The sequence below is a fragment of the Megalobrama amblycephala genome, linkage group LG9 (assembly GCF_018812025.1).
Source record: "Megalobrama amblycephala isolate DHTTF-2021 linkage group LG9, ASM1881202v1, whole genome shotgun sequence".
Taxonomy (NCBI): Eukaryota; Metazoa; Chordata; class Actinopteri; order Cypriniformes; family Xenocyprididae; genus Megalobrama; species Megalobrama amblycephala.
Window position 1 is genome coordinate 42,631,504 of NC_063052.1, and position 23,736 is coordinate 42,655,239.

General features: G+C 36.8%; 1 protein-coding gene across 1 annotated transcript in view; it reads right to left on the reverse strand.

The window, feature by feature from the left end:
* The window catches only part of LOC125276000 (NACHT, LRR and PYD domains-containing protein 12-like), a 31,983-nt gene extending 9,411 nt beyond the window's left edge, over positions 1–22,572 (reverse strand). The window contains 6 exon segments of the mRNA XM_048203391.1: positions 14,693–14,860; positions 15,548–15,721; positions 16,626–18,280; positions 18,282–18,363; positions 19,866–19,982; positions 20,320–22,572. Of these exon segments, the coding sequence (XP_048059348.1) occupies positions 14,693–14,860; positions 15,548–15,721; positions 16,626–18,280; positions 18,282–18,363; positions 19,866–19,982; positions 20,320–20,369 (2,246 nt within the window). The 5' untranslated portion in view covers positions 20,370–22,572.
* Between the last annotated feature and the right edge of the window lie 1,164 nt (positions 22,573–23,736).

Below are 23,736 nucleotides of genomic sequence, written 5' to 3' on the forward strand. Positions count from 1 at the left end.
TGCATACAGGCCATGGTGGTTGAGTGCATTACTTATTGTTTTCTTTGAAACAATTGTACCTGCTAATCTTTCTGAAGCTGTCCACAAGTGGTCCTTGGCTCTTGGACAACTCTTCTGATAATTCTTTTCACTCCTCTGTCAGAAATCTTGCGAGGAGCACCTGGTCATGGCCAGTTTATTGTGAAATTATGTTCTTTCCTCTTCCGGATTATGGCCCTAACAGTGCTCATTGGAACATTTAGAAGTTTTGAAATCCTTCTGTAACCAATGCCATCAGTAGTTTTCGCCACAATAAGGTTGCGAAGGTCTTGAGAGAGCTCTTTGCTTTTACCTGTCATGTTTCTTGTGTGACACCTTGCTAATGACACACCTTTTTATAGGCCATCAGTTGGGACTGAACTAGCTGACATTAATTTGCACTGACAAGCAAAACATGATTGCTTTCTAATTACTGATTGTCTTGGCTTTCCATGCCTTTTTGCACCTCCCTTTCTTCATGTGTTCAATACATATTCCCTGTGTCATTTAACATTATTACACATTACTTAATTTATGGACATCTATAGTTTGATTTCTTTGCATGTGTGGATTGCATGGGTTGTTACTAGGGGTGTCTCGACTACGGATTTACGTAGTCGAATCCGATTCGAATCCGATTGCCTGTATTCGACTGACAGTCGAATCATAAAGGGGGGGGGTCCATTAGAGCACTAGAGAGTGCGCACGGACTTTGAAAGGTTCGCGCTGAACTGTGCACGAGATGGAGCGGGACACGTAAAATGAAGTAGGCCTGGCTATAGTCTACCCGCGGCTTAAGACAACTTTTATTTTCTTTCACACACAGCACAGAGAAACATCTTTCTATAAACCGACCAAACTGCCTGTCAAGTGATAGACGAAACTGACAATGATTTTATATTTTTTAAACAAATGAAAGGCAATGCGGATAAACATTCACAGCCACGATGTACAGAACACTCTCAAAGATATAGAAGAAAATGAATAAAAACATTTTGGATCAATAAACTTTATAATATATATATATATTAATAACTGCAGAAAGGCCACACTGCAGATATACATTTCATATGTCGGCAAATCAAATTACATCGGCTAAATTGTCTGTGCGAGCAAGCTTTAACTAATCTACAGCGAACATTGATGCACCAAAAACCATAATAACCAAATATATATATATATATATATTTTTTTTTTTATCAAACATTAATTTACAGAATTGAATTAGAACAGAATATACCGTTCTAATAAATGAAAATAGTCTAATTAAAAAAAATGCAAAATGCCTGAAGTGCAGGGGAACATATATTCAAAACACAAGCCAGAAATAGTTAAATTAAATAACCCAGAGTGATCAATAAATAAATTAAAATTAAAGAAATTATTAAAATAACAAAATTATAGCTAGAATTGTCAACTTGTCGTTTTAACTGCAGAGACAATAAACGCTAAACTGGAGTGGCAGTCTTTTTAGCTAAACATTAACAGCATCCAAAGTTTGTTTGTTTAAAGTTTGAAATCACTTGTAGCTACCCTACCTGACTGAGAGAGAAAAATCCAGTCTTTCATGCGATCTGCCTGTGTCCGTTTGAGTCTTTTCAAATAGCGCGCTATAGTCAGCTCCTTGGCCGGCAGAAGCGCGCCGCAGTGTTTGTTGTTGAGTTGTATAGGACATGTTGGCACAACTTGCATCATACGTTTTTTTGATCATATTTTACCATTTCAAAGTGCATCCAATTGTACACTTTATCCCAGACATTGTTGAAGATTTAATCCCTGCCGTAAAGATGCTCATCTGCCGGTCACGGATCATGGAAGTGAAACTTAAATCGGTCACAGGTTGTATTTATTCACGCACATTAAAAATATTTATTAAAAGCTTCTTTCTTTTCACATTTTTATTTATAGTATAGTTAACATAATAGGCTGTATATTAACCTATTGGGAAAGAACCGGTATGTCTATGTAAAATCAGATATTGAGCGCCCCATATCTCGTCTCATAACACCTCTGCGACGATTCGACTGTGAGATTGGTAGTCGAATCAGGCTCCTCCTATCGAAGATTCGAATCGTCGACTTTTCAGGGTCACCCCTAGTTGTTACCAACATCTGGTGAAAATTTCATATCAGTAGCACCTTTAGAAATGGGAGCGTTTAGCGGAAGTTCTACCCGGAAGTCTATAATGCACGTCATTGCTCATTTTCTAACCAATCATTACACGTCACCTGAGTATATAAGTTCTGTTCCCACCCACTATCGTGTTCGCATATACCATCGCTGGCGTTCCTCACGACACATGTACAGGCCTATAATTGTGATTATCTAAATATTCACACAGACAATGTTAACGGTAGTCTGATGTACAGTACTACAATGTGAAAATGTTTATTTTAGATGGGATATAATGCTGCAGCGTCATTAAGTTCATGTTAGCCTATCATTTTGAACGTTCATTGAAGCGGTCGCGCTATGAGAGTGATCGTATTCGCCGTCTCTAAATTTAAGAAGTGTGCAGGTCCACCCACGGATTCTATTTTCGAATTTAGTTTCAGCAGTATCAACAAAGGGCCTAGCTATCATCAAAGCAATCTTCAATATTCTCTCGTCATCACTACAACAGCCACCTCATCTCAGTGATAAGTATTTTCATCGTTTTATGCATTTTGATGTCGTTGGGTGTATAATCATACTCTTTTGCTCTTTACATAACATCAGCAGAGCCGTACAGTGCAGTCGCACGCATTTATTTGAGACGGAACGGTGCTCGTTCGCATTGTTACATTCATAGCATGTCGTAATGATCCGCTTGAAAGCGGAGTTGGACTCGTCGTCTAACAGCAGATAGAACGACACGCTTTGTAACTTGGGTATGCATGGCGCATAGTGTCGAGTGACTTCCCTTGTAACGATAGAGGCAGAAACATGATTATTTATGTCCTGCGTGGTAATAAGGCTATGTCGTATGCATACTGCTTATAAACGTGTTGAATGAGAGGAAAAAAAAAAAGTTACATTTCTGCAGTTAAAGTCTCCGTAGATGTCCTATGTGCTCAGCTTCATGCACGTGCACCAGATTTTCTTTGTGCAAAAAAGGGACAGTCGATTTCATTCCATAGATATTGCGTTATCTTTCTGCGACTAACGTCATATATTGTGATATGACAAATTTAACAGATTATTTGAATAACCCTTTTCGGAAAGTAGCCTAATTCTAGAACATTTAGGGTGATTTAAATGAAATAAATGGTGTTTTGCATATTTCAGGTAAGTATTCAGATCCAGGAAATGATTAATATAAAATGACACTACATAGTCTATACTGTATTAAATGAATTTAATTTACCTGTGCTCAGAGTTGGGTAATCCAGGGGTCAAAGAGTAAAAGTCCTGCCATATTTTTATTCCACCCACTGAAGCATTAATGAGATAAATAAGTGATTAATTGAGTGATGATTGACCATTATTGAAGACACCTGATGATAACAAGCAGAATCACCAAAGGAGAAAATCACAATTTTTAAGTTACCATCATCGAGGTCAGGGTTTGCTTTAGTTGGGCTCTTGACCCTTCACTTTTTAATATTAGAATTTGTTTGGGCAGTTTTAACTGCATTAAAACCAACCAGACAAGCAAAGATAAAATATGATCAGGTGGTGTTGGTTATGTTTTCATATAATCAATGTTTGATCTGAATCACTGAACTCATTTAGAGCTCAATCTCTGAGTTAGATTTACATTGTTGATTACAGCAGAACTGTGATTCTACAGAAGATCAGCTTATACAATACAGAATTTTTATTTAAAAAAGTTGTCCTTATCACATACAAAAAAAATAAATAAATTATTTTTGGCACACACAGACATCAAGAATCAGCCTGTGAATCTCAACAACGGTGACAAACAACATATTCTAATAAACTGATCAACTCTGAACATTAGAAAACAAGCTACTAAAAAGTCACATAAAAACAGAACAAAATAAAATAGTGAGAATAAAGGAAATTACTAAGACAATTCAGCTCATAATTTATTCATGCAGCAATGCATGATGGGAGCCATGGATGAGTTTTGATTGGTGGCTCCCAGAATGCACTGCAACATGCTTTATTATTCTCACCACTGTTGAGATTCACAGGCTGATTCTTGATGTCTGTGTGTTTAAATGAACTCTGTTTTTTTTTTAAATCAGAACTCTAAAAAAAAAAAATTGTATTGATAAAGCTGATCTTGTGCTGTAGAATCACAGTTCTGCTGTAATCAATAATGTAAATCTAACTCAGAGATTGGGCTCTAAATGAGTTCAGTGATTCAGATCAAATAATGATTATATGAAAACATAACCAACACCACCTGATCATATTTTATCTTCGCTTGTCTGGTTGGTTTTAATGCAGTTAAAACTGCCCAAACAAATTCTAATATTAAAAAGTGAAGGGTCAAGAGCCCAACTAAAGCAAACCCTGACCTCGATGATGGTAACTTAAAAATTGTGATTTTCTCCTTTGGTGATTCTGCTTGTTATCATCAGGTGTCTTCAATAATGGTCAATCATCACTCAATTAATCACTTATTTAGCTCATTAATGCTTCAGTGGGTGGAATAAAAATATGGCAGGACTTTTACTCTTTGACCCCTGGATTACCCAACTCTGCCTGTGCTAAAGGCACAATCTCGGCATGGAATCGCGGGCGTGATTGCCAACAAGAGACTGATTTCAGTGTCACACCCGAGTCCCAGCCTGCACTTCCAGGAATAGGAATGAGTCAATTCATTCTACTGAAGTACTTGCAAGTGCTTAAATACTACTCATACAGGTAAGTTTATTTTATGAATTAAACTGAAGTAACGCATCGCTGTTTCACTTGGTCTAACGTTACACTATCATATTAAATTGCATTTGAGTGTTAAAGTTGTAGACTGCTATCTATTAGTCTGTTGACCGTAAGCAAGATCAACAGCATGATATTGAGCCATCTATGGTGTTGAGCTACATAACATTAATTCGTCTCGTGTACTTTTGCTCACCTGTCCATTAATGTGCTAGAGCGGCATCTGTCAAGACGAGTTCGTCGCAAAGCTGTTGCATTTGGTAAACGCCATGTTGATGTTGATCCTCGCTCCAATTCTTATTCCAGTTTGCTTGCCATGTTCCATAGTGTTGGATGAAACCGTGTGCCACTAGCTGTCACGCAGCTGCACAGCAAAAACTGCAGTGTTAAATTAACTCTCCTGGGAGTACATGTGAGACCATACTCAAGAGTGTTAAAGTGTTAAAATAAGAGTGTTAAATTAACACTGAAGCGGTGTTAAAGTTAATGAGTTAATTAAGTGATTAACAGTGATGATTGAGCATTATTGAAGATACCTGATGATAACAAGCAGAATCCCCAAAGGAGAAAATCACAATTTTTAAGCCACCATCGTGGAGATGAGGGTTTGCTTTAGTTGGGCTCTTGACCCTTGACTTTTTAAAATAAAATTTTGTTTGGGCTGTTTTAACTGAGTTATAACATCCAGACAAACAAATGGAAAAGATGATCAGGTGGTGTTGGTGGTGTTGGTTTTCACATAATCATTATTTGATCTGAATCACTGAACTCATTTAGAGCCCAATCTCTGAGTTAGATTCACATTATTGATTACAGCAGCACTGTGATTCTACAGCAGAAGATCAGATTTATCAATATAATCTGAAGGATTTCTCAGAAGTTGTTCTGATTTTTTTTTTTTTTAAAGAGAGCTCTTTCATTTAGAGACACAGACATCAAGAATCAGCCTGTGAATCTCAACAGTGGTGAGAATAATAAAGCATGTTGCAGTGCATTCTGGGAGCCACCAATCAAAATTCATCCATGGCTCCCATCATGCATTGCTGCATGAATAAATTATGAGCTGAATTGTCTTAGTAATTTCTTTTATTCTCATATTTTATTTTGTTCTGTTTATGCGACTTTTTAGTAGCTTGTTTTTTAATGTTCAGAGTTGATCTGTTTATCAGAATATGTTTCTTGTCACCGTCATTGAGATACACAGACTGATTCTTGATGTCTGTGTGTGCCTAAAAGAACGATTTTTTTTTTGAGAAATCCTTCAGATTATATTGACAAAGCTGATCTTCTGCTGGAGAATCACAGTGCTGCTGTAATCAATAATGTAAATCTAACTCAGAGATTGGGCTCTAAATGAGTTCAGTGATTCAGATCAAATAATGATTATGTGAAAACATAACCAACACCACCTGATCATCTTTTCCATTTGTTTGTCTGGGCGTTATAACTCAGTTAAAACAACCCAAACAAAATTTTATTTTAAAAAGTCAAGGGTCAAGAGCCCAACTAAAGCAAACCCTCATCTCCACGATGGTGGCTTAAAAATTGTGATTTTCTCCTTTGGTGATTCTGCTTGTTATCATCAGGTATCTTCAATAATGGTCAATCATCACTGTTAATCACTTAATTAACTCATTAACTTTAACACCGCTTCAGTGTTAATTTAACACTCTTATTTTAACACTTTAACACTCTTGAGTATGGTCTCACATGTACTCCCAGGAGAGTTAATTTAACACTGCAGTTTTTGCTGTGTGTCAATGCCTGTTTCCACGGTTACTATCAAAGACTATAAAATAACACACGACGTGTCACTCGTTTTTGAATGGGAGAAAGTGTATTGCGCAATATGGCGGAATATGTCCCGCCTTCTAAATAAGAGCCAGTCGCCGACTGCTAAAGTCATCACGTCACAGCAGCGGCTCTTAGAAGCACCGGTTTCTATAGAAACGGTCAGACGCGCGCCTCAGAAAGGTCTGCGGGCGGTCGACATACGGAAGCTGTAAGCTTTAAAGTTATTGTTCTCACTTATGAGATTCCCGCTACAAGCTCGCAAATACGTGACGGCTCATGAAAGTAAACCGTTTGTTTCGCTTAATTTTAATAAAGTGATAACCTGAAGAAAGCCTGCAGTATATTTATTGGAATATAAAAAATCTTAACATTGACATAGCATGTAACACTAAGGCTACTCATTTTCATAAATACACACGGTGAAATAAAAATATAAAATTATATGAAAATAATGTCTAATAATTTGAAAGAAATCTTTTAATAGGTTATGACATTTGTTTGTGATGTTATGTTGTATTTATTGTGCATTAGCCTTATAATATGCTGGGGTGGTCAGTTGAGCTACAAGTTTGCAGCACATCTCAATTCTTAAACAATACGTTCTGTGTCCTTGCGTCCTTCCGAGTTCGTTCTTTCAGGTCGCTGGCAAGACCAGACTCCACAAGAACGCAAGTCTGCAACTCTGCGTTCTTGGAATTGAGAAACGGCCCGAGAGGCATTTCAAAGATGGCCGCCGAGTGAAATGACTGTCTTAAAGGGACTTGTTACTTTGCAGTACAAGAAGAATCCAGGGATAATGCAGAATTGCAGTTATTACGCCATTGACGGGCATTATTTTAAATTTGTGACTTTCTCTGAATTTACAAATCTTGGTAACATTAGGATATGTACGCGCACAATTTACATAAAGTGTTCTATATATTATAAAAAAAAAAATAAAATAAAAATAAAAATATCAGAGCAAGTGGTTTTATCTTTCATATCATCTCTAAAGCTGCAAAGTTATTTATCTGTACTTTGTTGGTTTACATGAATGACACAGACAGCAGCAAGCCTGCTGTAAGTTAAGATCGAATGCGTGGAAACCCTATAATGATACACATCAGTTCTTCTTCACGTTACCTAAGCCATATGCACTGCGTGTACAAGGACATTTTGACATAAATCTGCATGTACGTGTCTATCCAGGCAAAAATAGATGCATAGGTAAAGCAATTCGTCTTTAACGTGTGCGTACACAGAATAGCGCGTAAACTGACAGGACCTAAACATGTGCTCCTATGCTATCCTTGCGTCATGACTTGTGGATGCGCACATTGCGTCATATCTAAAGTGATATATTGTGCTGCCTACTACACATCGAACATCAGAGTTACTGTGCTCCGTAGGCTACTTCGCACCCGCCTGGTCATAAGCATTTCACTTGTGCTCATTGTGCCCCTTCTGTGCAGGGCACTCCCGAATATCTCTTTTCACTTTACTAAGGTATTGAACAACGATGCTCATGGTGTTATACTTTTGCAAAGGTTTGCTAGCTTCAGCCAGGTTCAGCATTGTCAAGTAAAGTGCTTCCCTTTTGCAAGGGCATCGTACAACAAGGTTTCTCAATCTTTATCTGCCCCATGCATTAAGTATTCTTGTACTTATGTCATGCCAAATTGGTTAATTTCTTTGGGGGTTCTCTTAGCAGGTTCTGACAGTTAGACAAAGTTCTCTCTGCTTAGTTCTATCTAGCCGTGAGTGGGAGTCACGCCTAAGCATATTGAATGAGTCTTTCCTATAGAAAATAAATATACCTTTCATTATTTACTTAAAATTACTCAAATGCTCATTCACTCATAGCAATCAAATTACGTCGATTATTGGCTGCTAGTTACTATCGGTGGTGTCATTGTTTTCTACTCCATCTTCAGCTTCCGTCTTCACAAATGTGTACCTTTTTATATCATTGGCTTATCGTGACATTTAATCAGCATTCATTATGGGCCTTTCGTGGCCTTTACTTATAACGGCCTAATCATGGTTTCGTGTAACATAGCACATTGTTACTTTGCTTGGAATGGCCCCATGACTTTTGCGTTACATAGAATATATCACACTATCATACTAAATTGCCTATTATTGCTTTGTCTCTTAGCATTATAGGTATATCGTTGTTATCAGGCTTACTGTTGACATCTCATAAAATCGCCTATCATTGCTTTACATTGTATGGCCTCTCATTGCATTCACATTAGATGGCAATCATAACTTTTAGCTACATGGAATATTGTTGCTATAACATTAAAGGTTTAATATAATGGCCATCATGACAGGTCGTCGTCATCAGGCATATCGTTGCCATCGGGCATATCGTTGCCATCGGGCAAATCGTTGCCATCGGGCAAATCGTTGCCATTGGGCAAATTGTTTGCATCGGGCATATCGTTGCCATCGGCCATTGGGCATATTGTTGCCATCACATCAAATGGCTTATTACCTCACATTAAATGGTTTTCATTTTTGCATCAAATGGCATATCGTGGTTCTACACAAAGGCCTGTCTTAGCTCTTCATATAATTAAAACCTGTCATGGCCACCAGGTAGTCTGTTTTACGTAACTCCAAGGTCTTCTCGAATTGGCCTATATTGACTTTTCAAGGTACAGGACCTTTGCTGTTTTTACACGTAAATCAGATTAACGTAGCCTCACTCCATATCTTTATCAGTCAATGTTATTCATTATGTATGCCATTTATTTGTCATAATTTAATACTAGTACGTTACTAATGCAAACTACTGGTGGTGGTGTTTTCATATGATTTAATATCACTCGTTATGATTTCCCTATACTCAGGGTCAAGTGAACGCTATCTCTATGGACCATGGTCCTCATATGCAGTCTTCTAGTATCGCAGACTAACTTGTCTTTCTGACCATAGCATCAAATCACTATTCACACATCACTGGTACTCTTTTGTTAATCTAGGATTACCAAGGCTATGTTTATAACAAGCATTAGGTAAGGTTATAGCTTATCACAAAATCCTATATTTAAATCTTCTGTGGTAAGTATCCTATTGAGACAAACTACCTGTTACGGCGTCAGTTTCTATTCCTACCATCTACATGGCATGTTTATACGCTGGCCTATCAGCCTACTTGGCTTTCATGCTCGACCTAATGTGGCAATGTTATGGCCTATGCGGCATTCTTGACATCCTTAAAGCTATGACATAATGATTCTTTCTGTTAATGATTAAACATTCATTAATGTCTGTCCATTCATTATCTCTTTCTCTTTGGTAATATTTAGGAACGTATTCAAAGAATCCTCCAACTGGTGCGTATTTCATTCACATTCCCAGTTCTTTTGGGGGTAGGCTCCGCCCCTGCCTTCATCTTCAGGCAGGATCTGCAAACGTCTGCTACCCTCCGGATTGTACTATGGATGGGGCCTACGCCAAAGAACTTTATCATTCTTTGATATTTACATTCATACTGTTCAATAAATTGTATTCCAACGTTTCTTTGCTTCCCGAGTCTTTCTGGTAGAAATATATTTACTGAGAAAAATGGTGACGCATTCAATACTTATTTTATCCGCTGTATAATAATATAAATGTCAAAAAACTCAAACTGGAGCATTTCTGCCCCCAATATCTTGAATTTTAGGGACTTTCTGACTGTATTATATATGCTCCATCACACAGTGAGTTGTTGCCATGCATCATATTCGTCATCAATCAACTGTATGAAATGTAAGATGACCTACATAGGTCTGGGGCGGGGCAAGTGCATTAAATGTGTTAATAATTTTAACATTTTATTTTTTACTGCAATTAATTAATCTAATTAACACATTAAATTGACAGCCCTAATCATTACACAACACTTCGAAATATTAGTCAATTCACTTATGAACACAACACAGATACTGACACTTCTTAATTTATTTTATGCATGCTTTGGATCAGTTGAGGGTCATTGAAAGATTAAATAACAGATTACAACATAAATTAAAGAGGTAAAAGTGGTTGTAACATAAATTAACACTTGCTAATCAAGTAATTCCCATGACCAAAGGTGCTGTTTTTCCAAATGTCAGCATGGCAGTGATTTGTCTGTAGGCATGAGGTTGCTGGTAATCAAAGTTGTGCTGATATTCAGACCAACAGCACGATTGTCAGTCTGGTAAGTTCAATAACCGCTGTACCTCAGAGCAGATGAAGTATGCTCATTTAAAAAATTCTCATAAAAAACAGAATCATTTAATTTTTTTGTGAGTACCTTAATATCCTCAACACATTTGTATGAACATGGCTGTAACATCTCATCCAATAATGTTTTATATTAAACTATAACCAAGAAAAATTATGTCAGACACATTGGAAAGAATCTAATGAAAATAAAAACAACATTCCCATTAGTAAAGTGCTGGTTCTACTTGACCTCAGTGCTGCGTTTGACACTGTCGATCACAACATTCTTCTTGAAAGGCTAGAAAACAAGGTTGGGCTTTCTGGGATGGTCCTTAAATGGTTCAGGTCATACTTAGAAGGGAGAGGTTATTATGTGAGTATCGGTGACCATAAGTCAGAGTGGACATCCATGACATGCGGAGTCCCTCAAGGTTCAATACTTGCACCCCTCCTGTTCAACCTATATATGCTGCCACTGAGCCAAATAATGAGAAAGAACCAAATTGCATATCACAGCTATGCAGATGACACCCAGATTTACCTAGCCCAATCACCCAACGACTACAACACCACTGACTCCCTGTGCCAATGCATTGATGAAATTAAAAAATGGATGTACCAATGTAAACTTCCTTCAGTTAAACAAAGACAAAACTGAAGTCATTGCATTTGGAAACAAAGATGAAGTTCTCAAAGTGAACACGTACCTTCACTCTTGGGGTCAAACTAAAAATCAAGTCAGGAATCTTGGTGTGATTTTGGATTCAGACCTGAGTTTCAGTAGTCATGTAAAGACAGTAACTAAATCAGCATATTATCATCTCAAAAATATTGCAAGAATTAGATGCTTTGTCTCCAGCCAAGACTTAGAGAAACTTGTTCATGCTTTCATCACCAGCAGGGTGGATTATTGTAATGGATAAGGGGACAAACCATGGGGAAATTTGAGCTGTGGTGCATGGTTAAGATATCTCTGGGTTACAGTCAGGACACTTTCCAAAGGGGAAATTTGAACTGCGTTGCATAGATAAGATATCCCAGGAAGGGGGATTAGGGCTGTGTGGCGCAGTTTAAGGTGTCTTGGCAAAAGGGGAGATTGAAACTTTGTTTATCAGTTTGAAGTGCCTAAACAGGTAGAGCTAGACAGCAGTCCTGTACTGTGAAGAAGATCTTTATGTAAAGCACTTTGAATTACCATTGTGTATGAACAGTGTTGGGGGTAACAAATTACAAAGTAATGGATTACAGTAACGATATTACTTTTTTGGGTAATGAAGTAAAGTAACGCATTACACTAATAATATTGGTAACTACACTACTTTACTAGACTATAGGAACGCGCTTTCCTTCGTTACCCAAGCGATGTTTGCCTGTGTGTAAAGTTCTGTCTGTTTAAGTGGTGCGTGCATGCGTGTGCCTGTATGTGTGCCGTTGCCATAGAGATCGATTTGACGTAGCTGCTGGAGCGGGAAATGGAGATGGAGACAGGGGGTTTCGGCAGGACTGGCACCACGAGGGGGCAAAAGGGGGCATATTGCCCCCTCAGATCTGATTTGTGCCCCCTCAGTTTCAATTTGTCCCCTTTCACCCGATTGATTTTAACTTTTTTAACGTGTACGATAACACCGGTGTGATGAGAACGTTCAATACGCTAAATTCAAACCTGCTTTCCCGCTGCCGGCGCTGAGCCAGAGATTGACGCGCTCTGTGCTTTTCATATTTCACAACTAAGTTTTCAACCACATGTTTATTTGAGGTTTCAGAAGTTTGAATGAGGACTAGGCTATATATAAAAAACACATTTATAGTTTGTTAAATGCAGATTCCACTCATATGGAAGCTGCAATAATCCTTTAAATTATAATTTGACGAAGTTGTTTATTCATATCAGATACAATGCGTATGAAACAAAGTTTACTCTCTTATCCCAGTTCACCAGCCACTTACGTTTATTTCGGGAAAAAATGATGAATTTATGTAATGTAAATCCGACAGACAAAGGTGTTTAAACAAAACACATTCACTTCCACATATATGACAATCAGACAATATCATATAATTCATGATATAGCCTAGTTAACAAGTTTGTGAATATTTTAAATAAAAAAGGAAAAACAAAATAAACGCGATACCTGTAGCTTGGCTGCATGACGCGTCGCCAAGGAATGAATGTAAATAATGTTCTAAAAAACAGGGCTTCCCAAACGGGGATTCGCGAGGGAATTGCAAGTTGATGACAAGCAATTAATTAAATTATAATTCAATCATTACAAATCAAACAAATAGACTAAATAATATTCAAATAAAAAAAAAAAAATCTAAATTTGGCAACAAAAGTTAGGCTAATATTTTATTTCTTTATTTTGCATGTGACCATTCAGTTACAGAACTGAACGCCACACTGTAAAACTCAATAAGTTCAGAATACTCAAAACATTTGAGGTAACTTATTACCTCAAAACATTTAAGTTAACTAACTTATTTTTTTTAAGTTAGTAGAACTTAATTTTTTTTGTGACAAGTGGGGCAGGGCCGAGAGCCATGGAAGTGGAGCAATGCCAGTGTGGTGCACAGGTGTCTCTCATTAACAATCACATCACTGGCATTCCTTCGCTCCCACAGTTCTCAGCCTCACCCTACTCAAGTACATATAGTTAATTTACATAAACATCACATTCAAATCTTGGTTAAATGTTAGTTAGCAAAAAACACATGCTATTATAATTATCAAAGAGACTGTCAATATATACTTGCATGTATATAATCAAACAACATACAGTATATGTGGTCTTAAAAGTTTTGCAGCCCATCCTCAACCTAACCACACGGTCTACTCTTCACCAGAATGGTAACCCTACAAAACTAACATAACAGAACCCCTTGTCAATCCCAACATAACACAACATTAAACACTAACTTATGTCTCCCTATGTTAATCTTATGCAAAAACACACAAAATAACACTTAATTTCAACATTTAGACAGTCTGATGCAAAGCATGCTGGGAATTAGAAATCTGCTGCAACTAAAACAGTTTAGTTTACTTGAAATATGTCAGTGCTGTGAACTCAAAAGTAAAAGAAAGTTTTAAATACTCATAACTGTTAATTTAACTGAACTAATTTGTTTAATTTAAGTTTGTCCTACTCAAACGAATTAAGTATTTTGAGCGTTAGGGTTTGCCTACGAGTTTGTCATTGATTGTATTGTTTTGTTGTTGGGTTTTTTATTAAGAATAATAATAAACTCATCATTAATGAACCCATCATTAAAATGCATTCACGGGCGAATCATAACCGTACGTGCATGTCCACTGGCGCAGTGCCGTTATGAATGCCCGTGCGGCCGTGAGCATTATACTTTCACTTTTGAATTAGTGATTCAAAGCCTGTGTTTTGAAACTTGTGTGTTGACACCATTTTAAAATGACCCCACCATAGACTTCTTTATTTCTGTTGTTTACAGTGAGGCATATTTCTTTGTGCAGACGGGGTTATTGTTCTTTCATATGGTTCAATATTTATACAATAAACTATGCAGAAAGGTTAAGTGATGATAGGGCTATGATGTTTGTCCATGTATCTACACGGTAAATTAAGAAAAAGTAAAGTAAAGTAATAAGTAGTGAAGTTACTTTTCAAATGCAGTAACTAGTAAAGTAATCTCATTACAATTTACAGAAGTAACTAGAAACTAATTAAATTTTTTGAGTAACTACCCCAACACTGTGTATAAAATGTACTATACAAATAAAATTTCCTTGCCTTGCCTTGCCATTAGTAATTTCACAGTAGATTTTTGATATGGCAGTCATTATTTACCATAAAAATAGAGGACGATGTTGAGAGATTTTATACAAACTTACCTCAGTATCTCCAATTTACAGTAAGGATACTGTAGCAGATCAGAAAGTTGCTTGACTCCAAAATCTCTCAAGAGATTTTCACTCAGATTCAGATGTCTCAGGTGTGAAGAGTTTGATCTCAGAGCTGAAGTCAGAGCAGCACAACATTTAATGCCACAATCACTCAACCTGTAGAGAACAATGACACTCTTCAGTCTCTCAGTTCAGGATCTACAGCTCAGACAAGCAGGAACTTCACAATCAGAAAGAGAGGATTAATCCATGGCATGATTAATGGGTCCACTGTAAGGTTCAGACCTGCTTCTACATGCAGTTTGAGGGGGTTAGTTTCAATTTCATATGAATGTAAATCTTTAAATTTTTCTGTGTGAAAACCTCAAAATACCCAACACATCGGTATGATATGAAAACAGTTTTCACATTTTCACTTCATCCAATCATCTTTACACTGTAAAAAGAATATTAATCAATCCTGTAGCTCAGAAAGGTAGATCATGGAGCAAACAACACCAAGGTCATGGGTTCAGTTCCCAGGGAATGCAAAACCTGATTAAATGTTTATCCTGAATGCAATGGAGGTCACTTTGTATAAAAACATCTGCAAAATGCATTAACTGTAATTATAATGTCAGACACTTTGAAAATAATCTAATTAAGTAATAATCTAATTAAGTTCAATCTAGGTGACATTCACTAAATTAAACGTGTGTTGCCGCTGTGGAAGTTTAAGAAGTTTAAGAAAACATTCACTTCAGTCATCTGAGGGTGCGCTCTTTTAGCTTTATTTTTTTACCATTCTTTTTTCACAGTGGGATGAGAATGAATAAGAATGATGTGGCACTATTACACTCTTACTTCAGTGTCTCCAATCTACAGTCAGGATCCTTCAGTCCATCAGAGAGCCGATTCACTCCTCGGTCTCTTAGTTTATTCCCTGTCAGATCCAGATGTCTTATGTGTGAGGGGTTTGATCTCAGGGCTGAAGCCAAAGCAGCACAACCTTCTTTTTTGACACCACACCTCTTCAACCTTTAGAAAACAATGACACTCTTCAGTCTCTCTGTTCAGGAAACACTGATAAATAATAACATATATATGAATTTATCCTTTTATTGCATTGGTCAGAAAGCACATGCTAAATTTTTTTCAACTCATATCTATAGCAAAACTGAAACACTTTCTTTCTAGTAAAGACCTTGAAATTGTGATTCATGAACTAATTTCTTCATGATTGGATTACTGTAACACTCTGTATGCTGGCCTACCTTAATCTATACTGTCTTGGTTACAGATGGTTCAAAATTCAGCAGCCAGATTGTTAACAGGAACCAAGAAAAGTGATCATATTTCTCCTGTCCTTGCCTCATTACATTGGCTCCCTATAAAATTTAGAGTCAACTTTAAGATCCTTCTTTTTGCATACAAGGCATTGCAAAATTTGGCCCCGGATTATAATTGCGATCTTATTAGGCCATACACAGAATCTTGGTCATTGAGATCTTGTGATCAGTTACTTTTATCTGTTCCTCATCAAGCTTTCCCTGTAGTTGCCCCAAAGCTCTGGAACAGCCTACCTTTGAATATCAGGGTCTCTCCATCACTGGATGCTTTTAAATCCAGTTTAAAGACTTATTTTTACTCTCTAGCATTCGAGTGATGCTGTGAATGTATGTATGAATAGCTGGTGTGTTCTACATTATGTATATATGTATGCATATACATTCTGATTGATTCTGATACTTGATTTTTATTTCTATTACTGTATTTTTCTTGTTTTCTCTTAAATTCTGATTCATTTTTATTGTAAAACACTTTGGATCAACTATGGTTGTGTTAAACTTGTGCTCTACAAATAAAACTTGACTTGACTTGACTAAAATCATAAATGTGATCATGTTTTATCAGTGTAATAATTGTTGTCAGTGTGACTTACTGAACTGATCTGTATTCCTTAACCACAGGCAGCAGCTTTTGAAGAACTTCATCTGCTGTATTTTGTACTCCAATAAACTGTTTTAGGTAAAACTCATCCATCTTCTGCTCTGATGTCAGCAACACATAAACCAGAGCTGACCACTGTAACGAGGAGAGATTGGTTTCTCCTATTTCTCCAGATTTCAGATAACGTTGAATCTCCTGCATTAGTGAATCATCACCCAGTTCATTCAGACAATGGAACAGATTGATGGATCTCTCTGGAGAGCAATTCTCGCTGATCTTCTGTTTGATGTACTCAACTGTTTCCTCTTTGTTGTAGAAGCAGCTTCCTGTCTGTGTCAGTAGTTTTCGTAAGAGAGTCTGATTGGACTCCAATGAGAGACCCAGAAGGAAACGCAGGAAAAGGTCCAGATGTCCATTCTTACTCTTTAAGGCCTTTTTTAGGGCTCTCTGATGCAGCTCAGATAATGGATTAAGTGTTTTGCAGTTGTTTGTAAAGGAAATGTGTGCATATAGAGCTGCTAGATGTTCCTGGATGCTCAGATGAACAAAGAAGAAGACTTTCCCTTGATACAAGCCAAACTCCTCTCTGAAGATATGAGTGCACAATCCTGAGTACACTGATGCTTCTGTAACATCAATGCCACATTCTCTCAGGTCTTCCTCATAGAAAATCAGGTTGCCTTTCACAAGCTGCTGGAAAGCCAGTTTTCCCAGTTTGAGAATCATGTCTTCATTCTTCGCTTTCTTCTTATGGTCCTTCTCATGTTTGATGTTGGTCTGAGTGATCAGGAAGTGTGTGTACATTTGAGTGAGAGTCTTGGGAATCTCTCCACTCTCTGCTTCACTCAACATCTTCTCTAGAACAGTGGCTGAGATCCAGCAGAACACTGGGATGTGGCACATTATGTGGAAGATCCGTGATGACTTCAGGTGTGTGATGATTGTATTGGCCAGACTCTGATCACTGATTCTCTTCCTGAAGTATTTCTCTTGCTGTGGCTCATTGAAGCCTCGTACCTCTGTCACTCGATGGACACACTCAGAAGGGATGAAATCAGCTGCTGCGGGTCTGGAGGTGATCCAGATGAGAGCAGAAGGAAGCAGATTTCCCACAATCAGGTTCATCAGAAGCACGTCCACTGAGGCTGATTCAGATATATTATGCTTCACTTTGCTCTTAAAGTCCAGAGACACATGAAACTCATCCAGACCATCAAAGATGAACAACACTTTATGTTCTTCACTGGATATTTCCATTTCTTTTGTTTCAGGGAAAAAGACATGAAGAAGATCTGAAAGACTGAGTGTTTTTTCCTTCATCAAGTTGATCTCTCTGAAAGGAAGTGGAAATATAAGCTGGATGTCCTGATTCTCTTTCCCTTCAGCCCAGTCCACAATGAACTTCTGCACAGAGACTGTTTTTCCAATGCCAGCGACTCCCTTTGTCAGCACAGTTCTGATGGGTTTTTCTTGTCCAGGTAAAGGTCTAAAGATGTCATTGCATTTAATTGGTGTGTCTTCTGTTGCTACTCTCCTGGATTGTGTCTCAATCTGTCTCACCTCATGCTCATTATTGATCTCTCCACTTTCACTCTCTGTGATGTAGAGCTCTGTGTAGATCTCATTCAGGAGTGTTGGGTTTCCGCTGCTTTGCTGTTCCTTCAAACAGACACTGAAACTTCTTCAGCAGATTTGATTTAAATGTGCTTTGGACCAGTTGAGAATCACAACTGAAAGAATAGATTATTCGATTATAACATTGAAGGAAGTAAAAGTGATAGTAAACTATCTTTATGTCTAGACAGATCAGATTAGATGACATGTGTCTTCCCCAAAATGTTCCTTGAGTGTCCATAGACTGTTCACTAATTATGGACAAACATGGACAGAACAGAGACTATTCAATTGAGAAGAGAAAACAGAGACAATAATTCATATGATGTCATTCTGCGTCACCTTAACCAGAGGTCCCTGGCCACACATGTTAATTTTGATTTATTTTTCTGGTGAAAGAGATTCATAAATGAAGAAGAAAGTAAATATTAATTCCTGGCATTTAATAGTAATTGACTATTAAATAGAGTGGGATCAAAATGACACAGAGATATGTAGGTCTATTTGTAAAATTTGATTTTAGCAGTCTTTGTTTCATTATATGCCAATGGTGACCGTTCAAAAATGGGACTCTGAAGCACCATCAAATTTTGCATGCCTGTAACTCAAGAAGTATTAAATATATCTTAATAGCCTTTTTCAATTCTTAACAACATTTTCTTTTGGTATCTTACATTTTTAAGGCCATATATCTGGGTATTTACTGAGTAGTTCCAAGAGGTCTGGTCTCTACATTTCTTCCCCAGTGGAGTTCTGGACAGTACTGTTTTGGATCAGTTATACATTTCCATTGGGCAACAGTAGTAGTTTGTAAAAGTAAAAAAATCTTAAACACTCAAAATAGTCATCAAAGATGAGAATCTTGGTCCCCGAGAGCCAAAGTTGTGATGTCTAAGAATTTTTACCAATATTCAACAAAAAAAAGTAAATCATTTTCCCAAATGGATATGAATATAAAAGGTTAAATCAAATGTTTTATCAGGCTATTTTTATGTATTTATTTATTTTTTATTAATGTCTTTATATATTTAGACACCTACGTGTTGGACACCTTGGGACAGAAAACATACTGAAACATTAACTTAGTTGTCACAAACCTGTTTAGTTAAACGGTAGGAGACATCTGTATGACAGATAAAAACAGGAATTGTATTTTGCTGCATTCTCGTTTTCTGCAGCGTTTTAGCAAAAGTATCTTGACTAAAAACTTTCACTAAAAGTATTTTTCATGAGCAGATTGCTGAATTTGACCAATTTTCTGTGGTCAAAAACTAAATGTGAATTACTTCGCATAGAGCTAATACTTATTTAAAGAGGAATGTCTGAAGAACAAGTAGAGAAACGTTCCTTTATTCATTCATATAAAAAAAAAATGATAATTGAAAATTGTAATTTTCACTGCCCTCTACAAAATAGTGGATTACACAGTAAATATTTGTTCATGAAATTTAATAACAAATTTTTGGATTTCATCAGTATGTTTGTCTTCCTTCAAAAAAAAATATTAACAAAATAAAAAAAAATCCTGGGAAACCTAAATTTGGTTGATTTGACACGGAATGACCCTATAGTTAATTTTCCATGTAAATAAATCTAACATAGAGGACAATCTATATACCTCAGATCAGTTGATGTGTGTTTTCCCTCAAGGTTTATTGACTCTCCCACAGACACGTCACTCTTCATGGACACACAGCTGGGCTCCGGTGAGATTGATCTGTCACCCTCAAATTGACTTTAATATAATAATGACAATAGAATAGAGATAAGACAAGAATCAATAAATTCCACATGAGAAGGCTGTTTATCAAAAAAGCATAAGATAGTATGTTGAAGAGTGATGACACTGTCCAAAGATAATGTCATATATCATCTAGTGGTCTACAGTATCTGTGTGTCTTTTTTGACCGTGTTTAAAGATCCTGAGTGGCTCCAACTACTGTATATCCCAAACCAGAATATGAGAGAGACAACAGATTACAATACCAACCCGGAAAAACACCCACATCACCCTGTTATGTGCAGAAAATGTATCCTTTATAAAAATTAAGATCATATGAAGATTTAAGTACCTGCATCCTGGAGAAAAATCTACATGGCTTAATGTCTGTGTGTCATCCATGATTCATTCAGTCTTCATGGAGCTGCTTGGATAAATCTGATCAGAAACACATACACTCAAGATATCAGAATATAAGATATCAGAAGATTAATTCGACTCACTGGAGCGTATAGAACTGATAACAGAAACTAAAGAAAGAAAACAACTCAGACTCATAGGTAACTGTTAATTGCTAGAAAATTAAATATATTATTACTGAGTAAATTAAGTGAATTGAATCTTTTGACAAATAAAATAATATGAATAAACCCAAATAAACAGCAACAATAACAATAATTCAGTTCACAATCAACACTTCAGTTCAATTTAGGAATTTAGATTTCAAAATCAGTATACAAGTTTCAAGAATAAATTTCAAAATCAGTATCCACAGTCATAAGGAAAATGTTCAGGAATTTGATTCAATGTCCAGATGTCACTCAGTATTTTAGTTCAGTTTCAGTTCAACAGGAACAACCCAACGAGTGATCCAAGGGAATTCCAGAGAAAAAAAATAGCACAGTTCAAGGTGAATATGGTTTGTCCTACCAGTTCAGCAAAATGATTGTTCTTTTTACTCCCAGGTAGTACTTCCATACAATTATTATGAAAATACAGATTAAATTACCGTTTTCAGATGCAGTGTATAATCTGTGTATTATTCTTTCAGTCATTTTTTGATTTAATATTGAAAGTAGAAAAATAAGAAAATGGCTTTTTTGTTTTTTCGTTTGTTTAAAAAAAAAACAAAAAACAGGAATTTAGCTTGATTTTTCATTTTTCGTTCATAGGTAGAAAAAAAAATAAACTGCTTGAATATTAATATTCGATTTCTACACATAAGCGGAAATTAAATTCCCCTTTCTCCTCATTGGTCAGCAGACGATCAAACTGTGCCGTCTTCAGTTCATCCGCACAGCAGAATAACAGTCCTCCTCTGCAGGTTCTTAATGCGTTTATTGTAAATACATTTAATCTTTTTCTCATCAAACAACCAGAATAGTGAATTGCTTGACACAACCTGCACCAGAGCACAGCCTAGACAGGGCTTTCTTCTGTGTAGGCTAGCAGTTCTCAAAGTGCCAGGGGGCCCGCAAAATAATTTGCTATATTGTACTGTATTTTCTGGACTGTAAGACACGTTATTATCACATGCGATCGTTAGTGACTTATATAATGCACTTAACATCAAATAATCTAAACGTAGACTTTTAAAAGTAGACGTGTCAAGTATTCGCTTTATCTTGGTTCATAATTGTGGCGTGCATCAGAAAGATGTTAAAGGAGATCGAGACACACTAAAGCAGCGCATTCTGATGTTTTCTTTATTTTTCAAGTTATGACATTTTGTAGTCATTTTGAATGTACACACACACTAATACATTTTACCACTTTGAATGATGTCCTTCTTTCATCTGTATGACTATAAAGAGTATTAGTTTACGTTATTCCCCTTCTATCTAAGTGATCACGCCGGCGCACTCACACATATCAGTTCTGGCAGTGCTGACATGACATCGCAGTGTTAATTATAAAAATAAAATATTCTTAATTTCATTTGTCTGTAGTACAATATAAAGGTCAATCATCTGTCACTTTCCGGTATTCCAAACTCATTTCTCTGTGCTGATTTACATGTATACTGTATTTGGACACGACTGAAGTACGAGCCTTCTTTGCATAAATACTTTAGCATCCAAGTTACATCACAAATATGGAAACTTTGGACTGAATGAGAGATTGAGAGAGATATTTAAATAAATTAGTTTAGACTCGGTGTTTAAAATAAATGTTGTTTGTAACCAATGGCACTATATATAGGCTATTTTTATAGGCTACAATTTATAATTTATTATAAGCCTACATGGCTACTTAAATTTTTTCATTGTTTTTTTTTTTTTTTTTTTTTATGAATTCCATTCATTTAAAGATTTGTCATGGAGTGACAGGAGGTAAAATATGCATAGCCTACATGTTAATAGTGTTTATAATGTTTGTTAATGTTTTATTTGTGTAGACAAATTCACTTATGGCTCTACGCATGTGTCACGATCCCAGTTCTGTTTTGTATGGACTCTTGCACCACACTAACTTTTGCACTTCACTGGACTACATTTCCCATCATCCATTGCACTGATTACACACATACCTGCAGCCAATCACACACCCTACATAAGCCATGCCCTTCCTCTCTCTCATGGCCATGTATTGTTTAGCGTTTATGTTGTTTTGTGTAGCTACTTTACAGAGCCAGTTCCCAGTCCTTGTTTGAGTGTCTAGTTCTAGTCTAAGTCTAGTCTTGTCTTGTTTTCTGATTGCCTATTTTCTGATTACCTGCCTGTCTTGGACTTCTCTCTCGCCTTACCTTTTGGACTCTGTTTGCACCTCTCTTGGACTGTTGCCTGTTTCCTCTGGATTATTTTTTAGCCTAGCCCTCTTGGATATTATTTGCCACAGTACGGTCACGCTTCTCCCTGGATTACTCTTCTGTCTTGCCCTCTATATGTATGCCATTGTCAGACCCTTGACTGTTTTGGAATAAAGCTTTGCATATGGATCCTCACGCCTCCCGTTAACAGCATGTAAGAGAAATAGGCTATTATAAGTGTTTATTTAATAAATATGAATGTACGTCACATCTTTTACAGTACACTTCCCATTAGCCTACTTCTTAGGCCTGTTTTGTTTAGAGGGCCAACTCTCAAAATCTGTGTGGGAAAGTTGCGGGATGAACTGGACAGCATGGAGAGAACGCACAATAACTTTCCTATGGAATTTTAGTTGGCAGAGAAAATAACACACACCGTTTTGTTTGACATCAGTTAATACTCAATATTAATGAAATAAACTCAGCAAATCAAAGTTATGACTGCTGCATATTTCCTGTGCACTTACAATACTGGTCTGTGCTTGACTGTAGGTGTGTTTATTTGTTTAGAGTTTAACCCATCGCAACTTACTGGAACTGTGTGAACTTGGGTAACTACTCAGATTGATGTTGTTCTAAAGGCTTATTACCTTCTTTTTTTGGAACACACTCACACACACACACACACACACATACACACAAAGTCCTGCTCGTACTCGCCAAAGAGGTAAGTTATTACATTTATAAGAATCGTAGAATCAGTATTGTATGCGAGTGCGCAGCAGTTTACGGTGTGTCCTTTGGAGATATTGTAAGGTAACCAGAACCTCAGATACTTTGATCTCCTGAGATATGGACAGTACAAACACATACAGCCATTTGTTTCCACACCCCACAGAGTGAAGTTGCGGGTAAGCTTCTTTCCATCCCATCCTTCCTTCACTTTGTGAGAACTGAATGAACGAGTACAATAAGAGTAAAGGGTTAAGTAGAATAATCAAATGTCTAGATAAATTATAA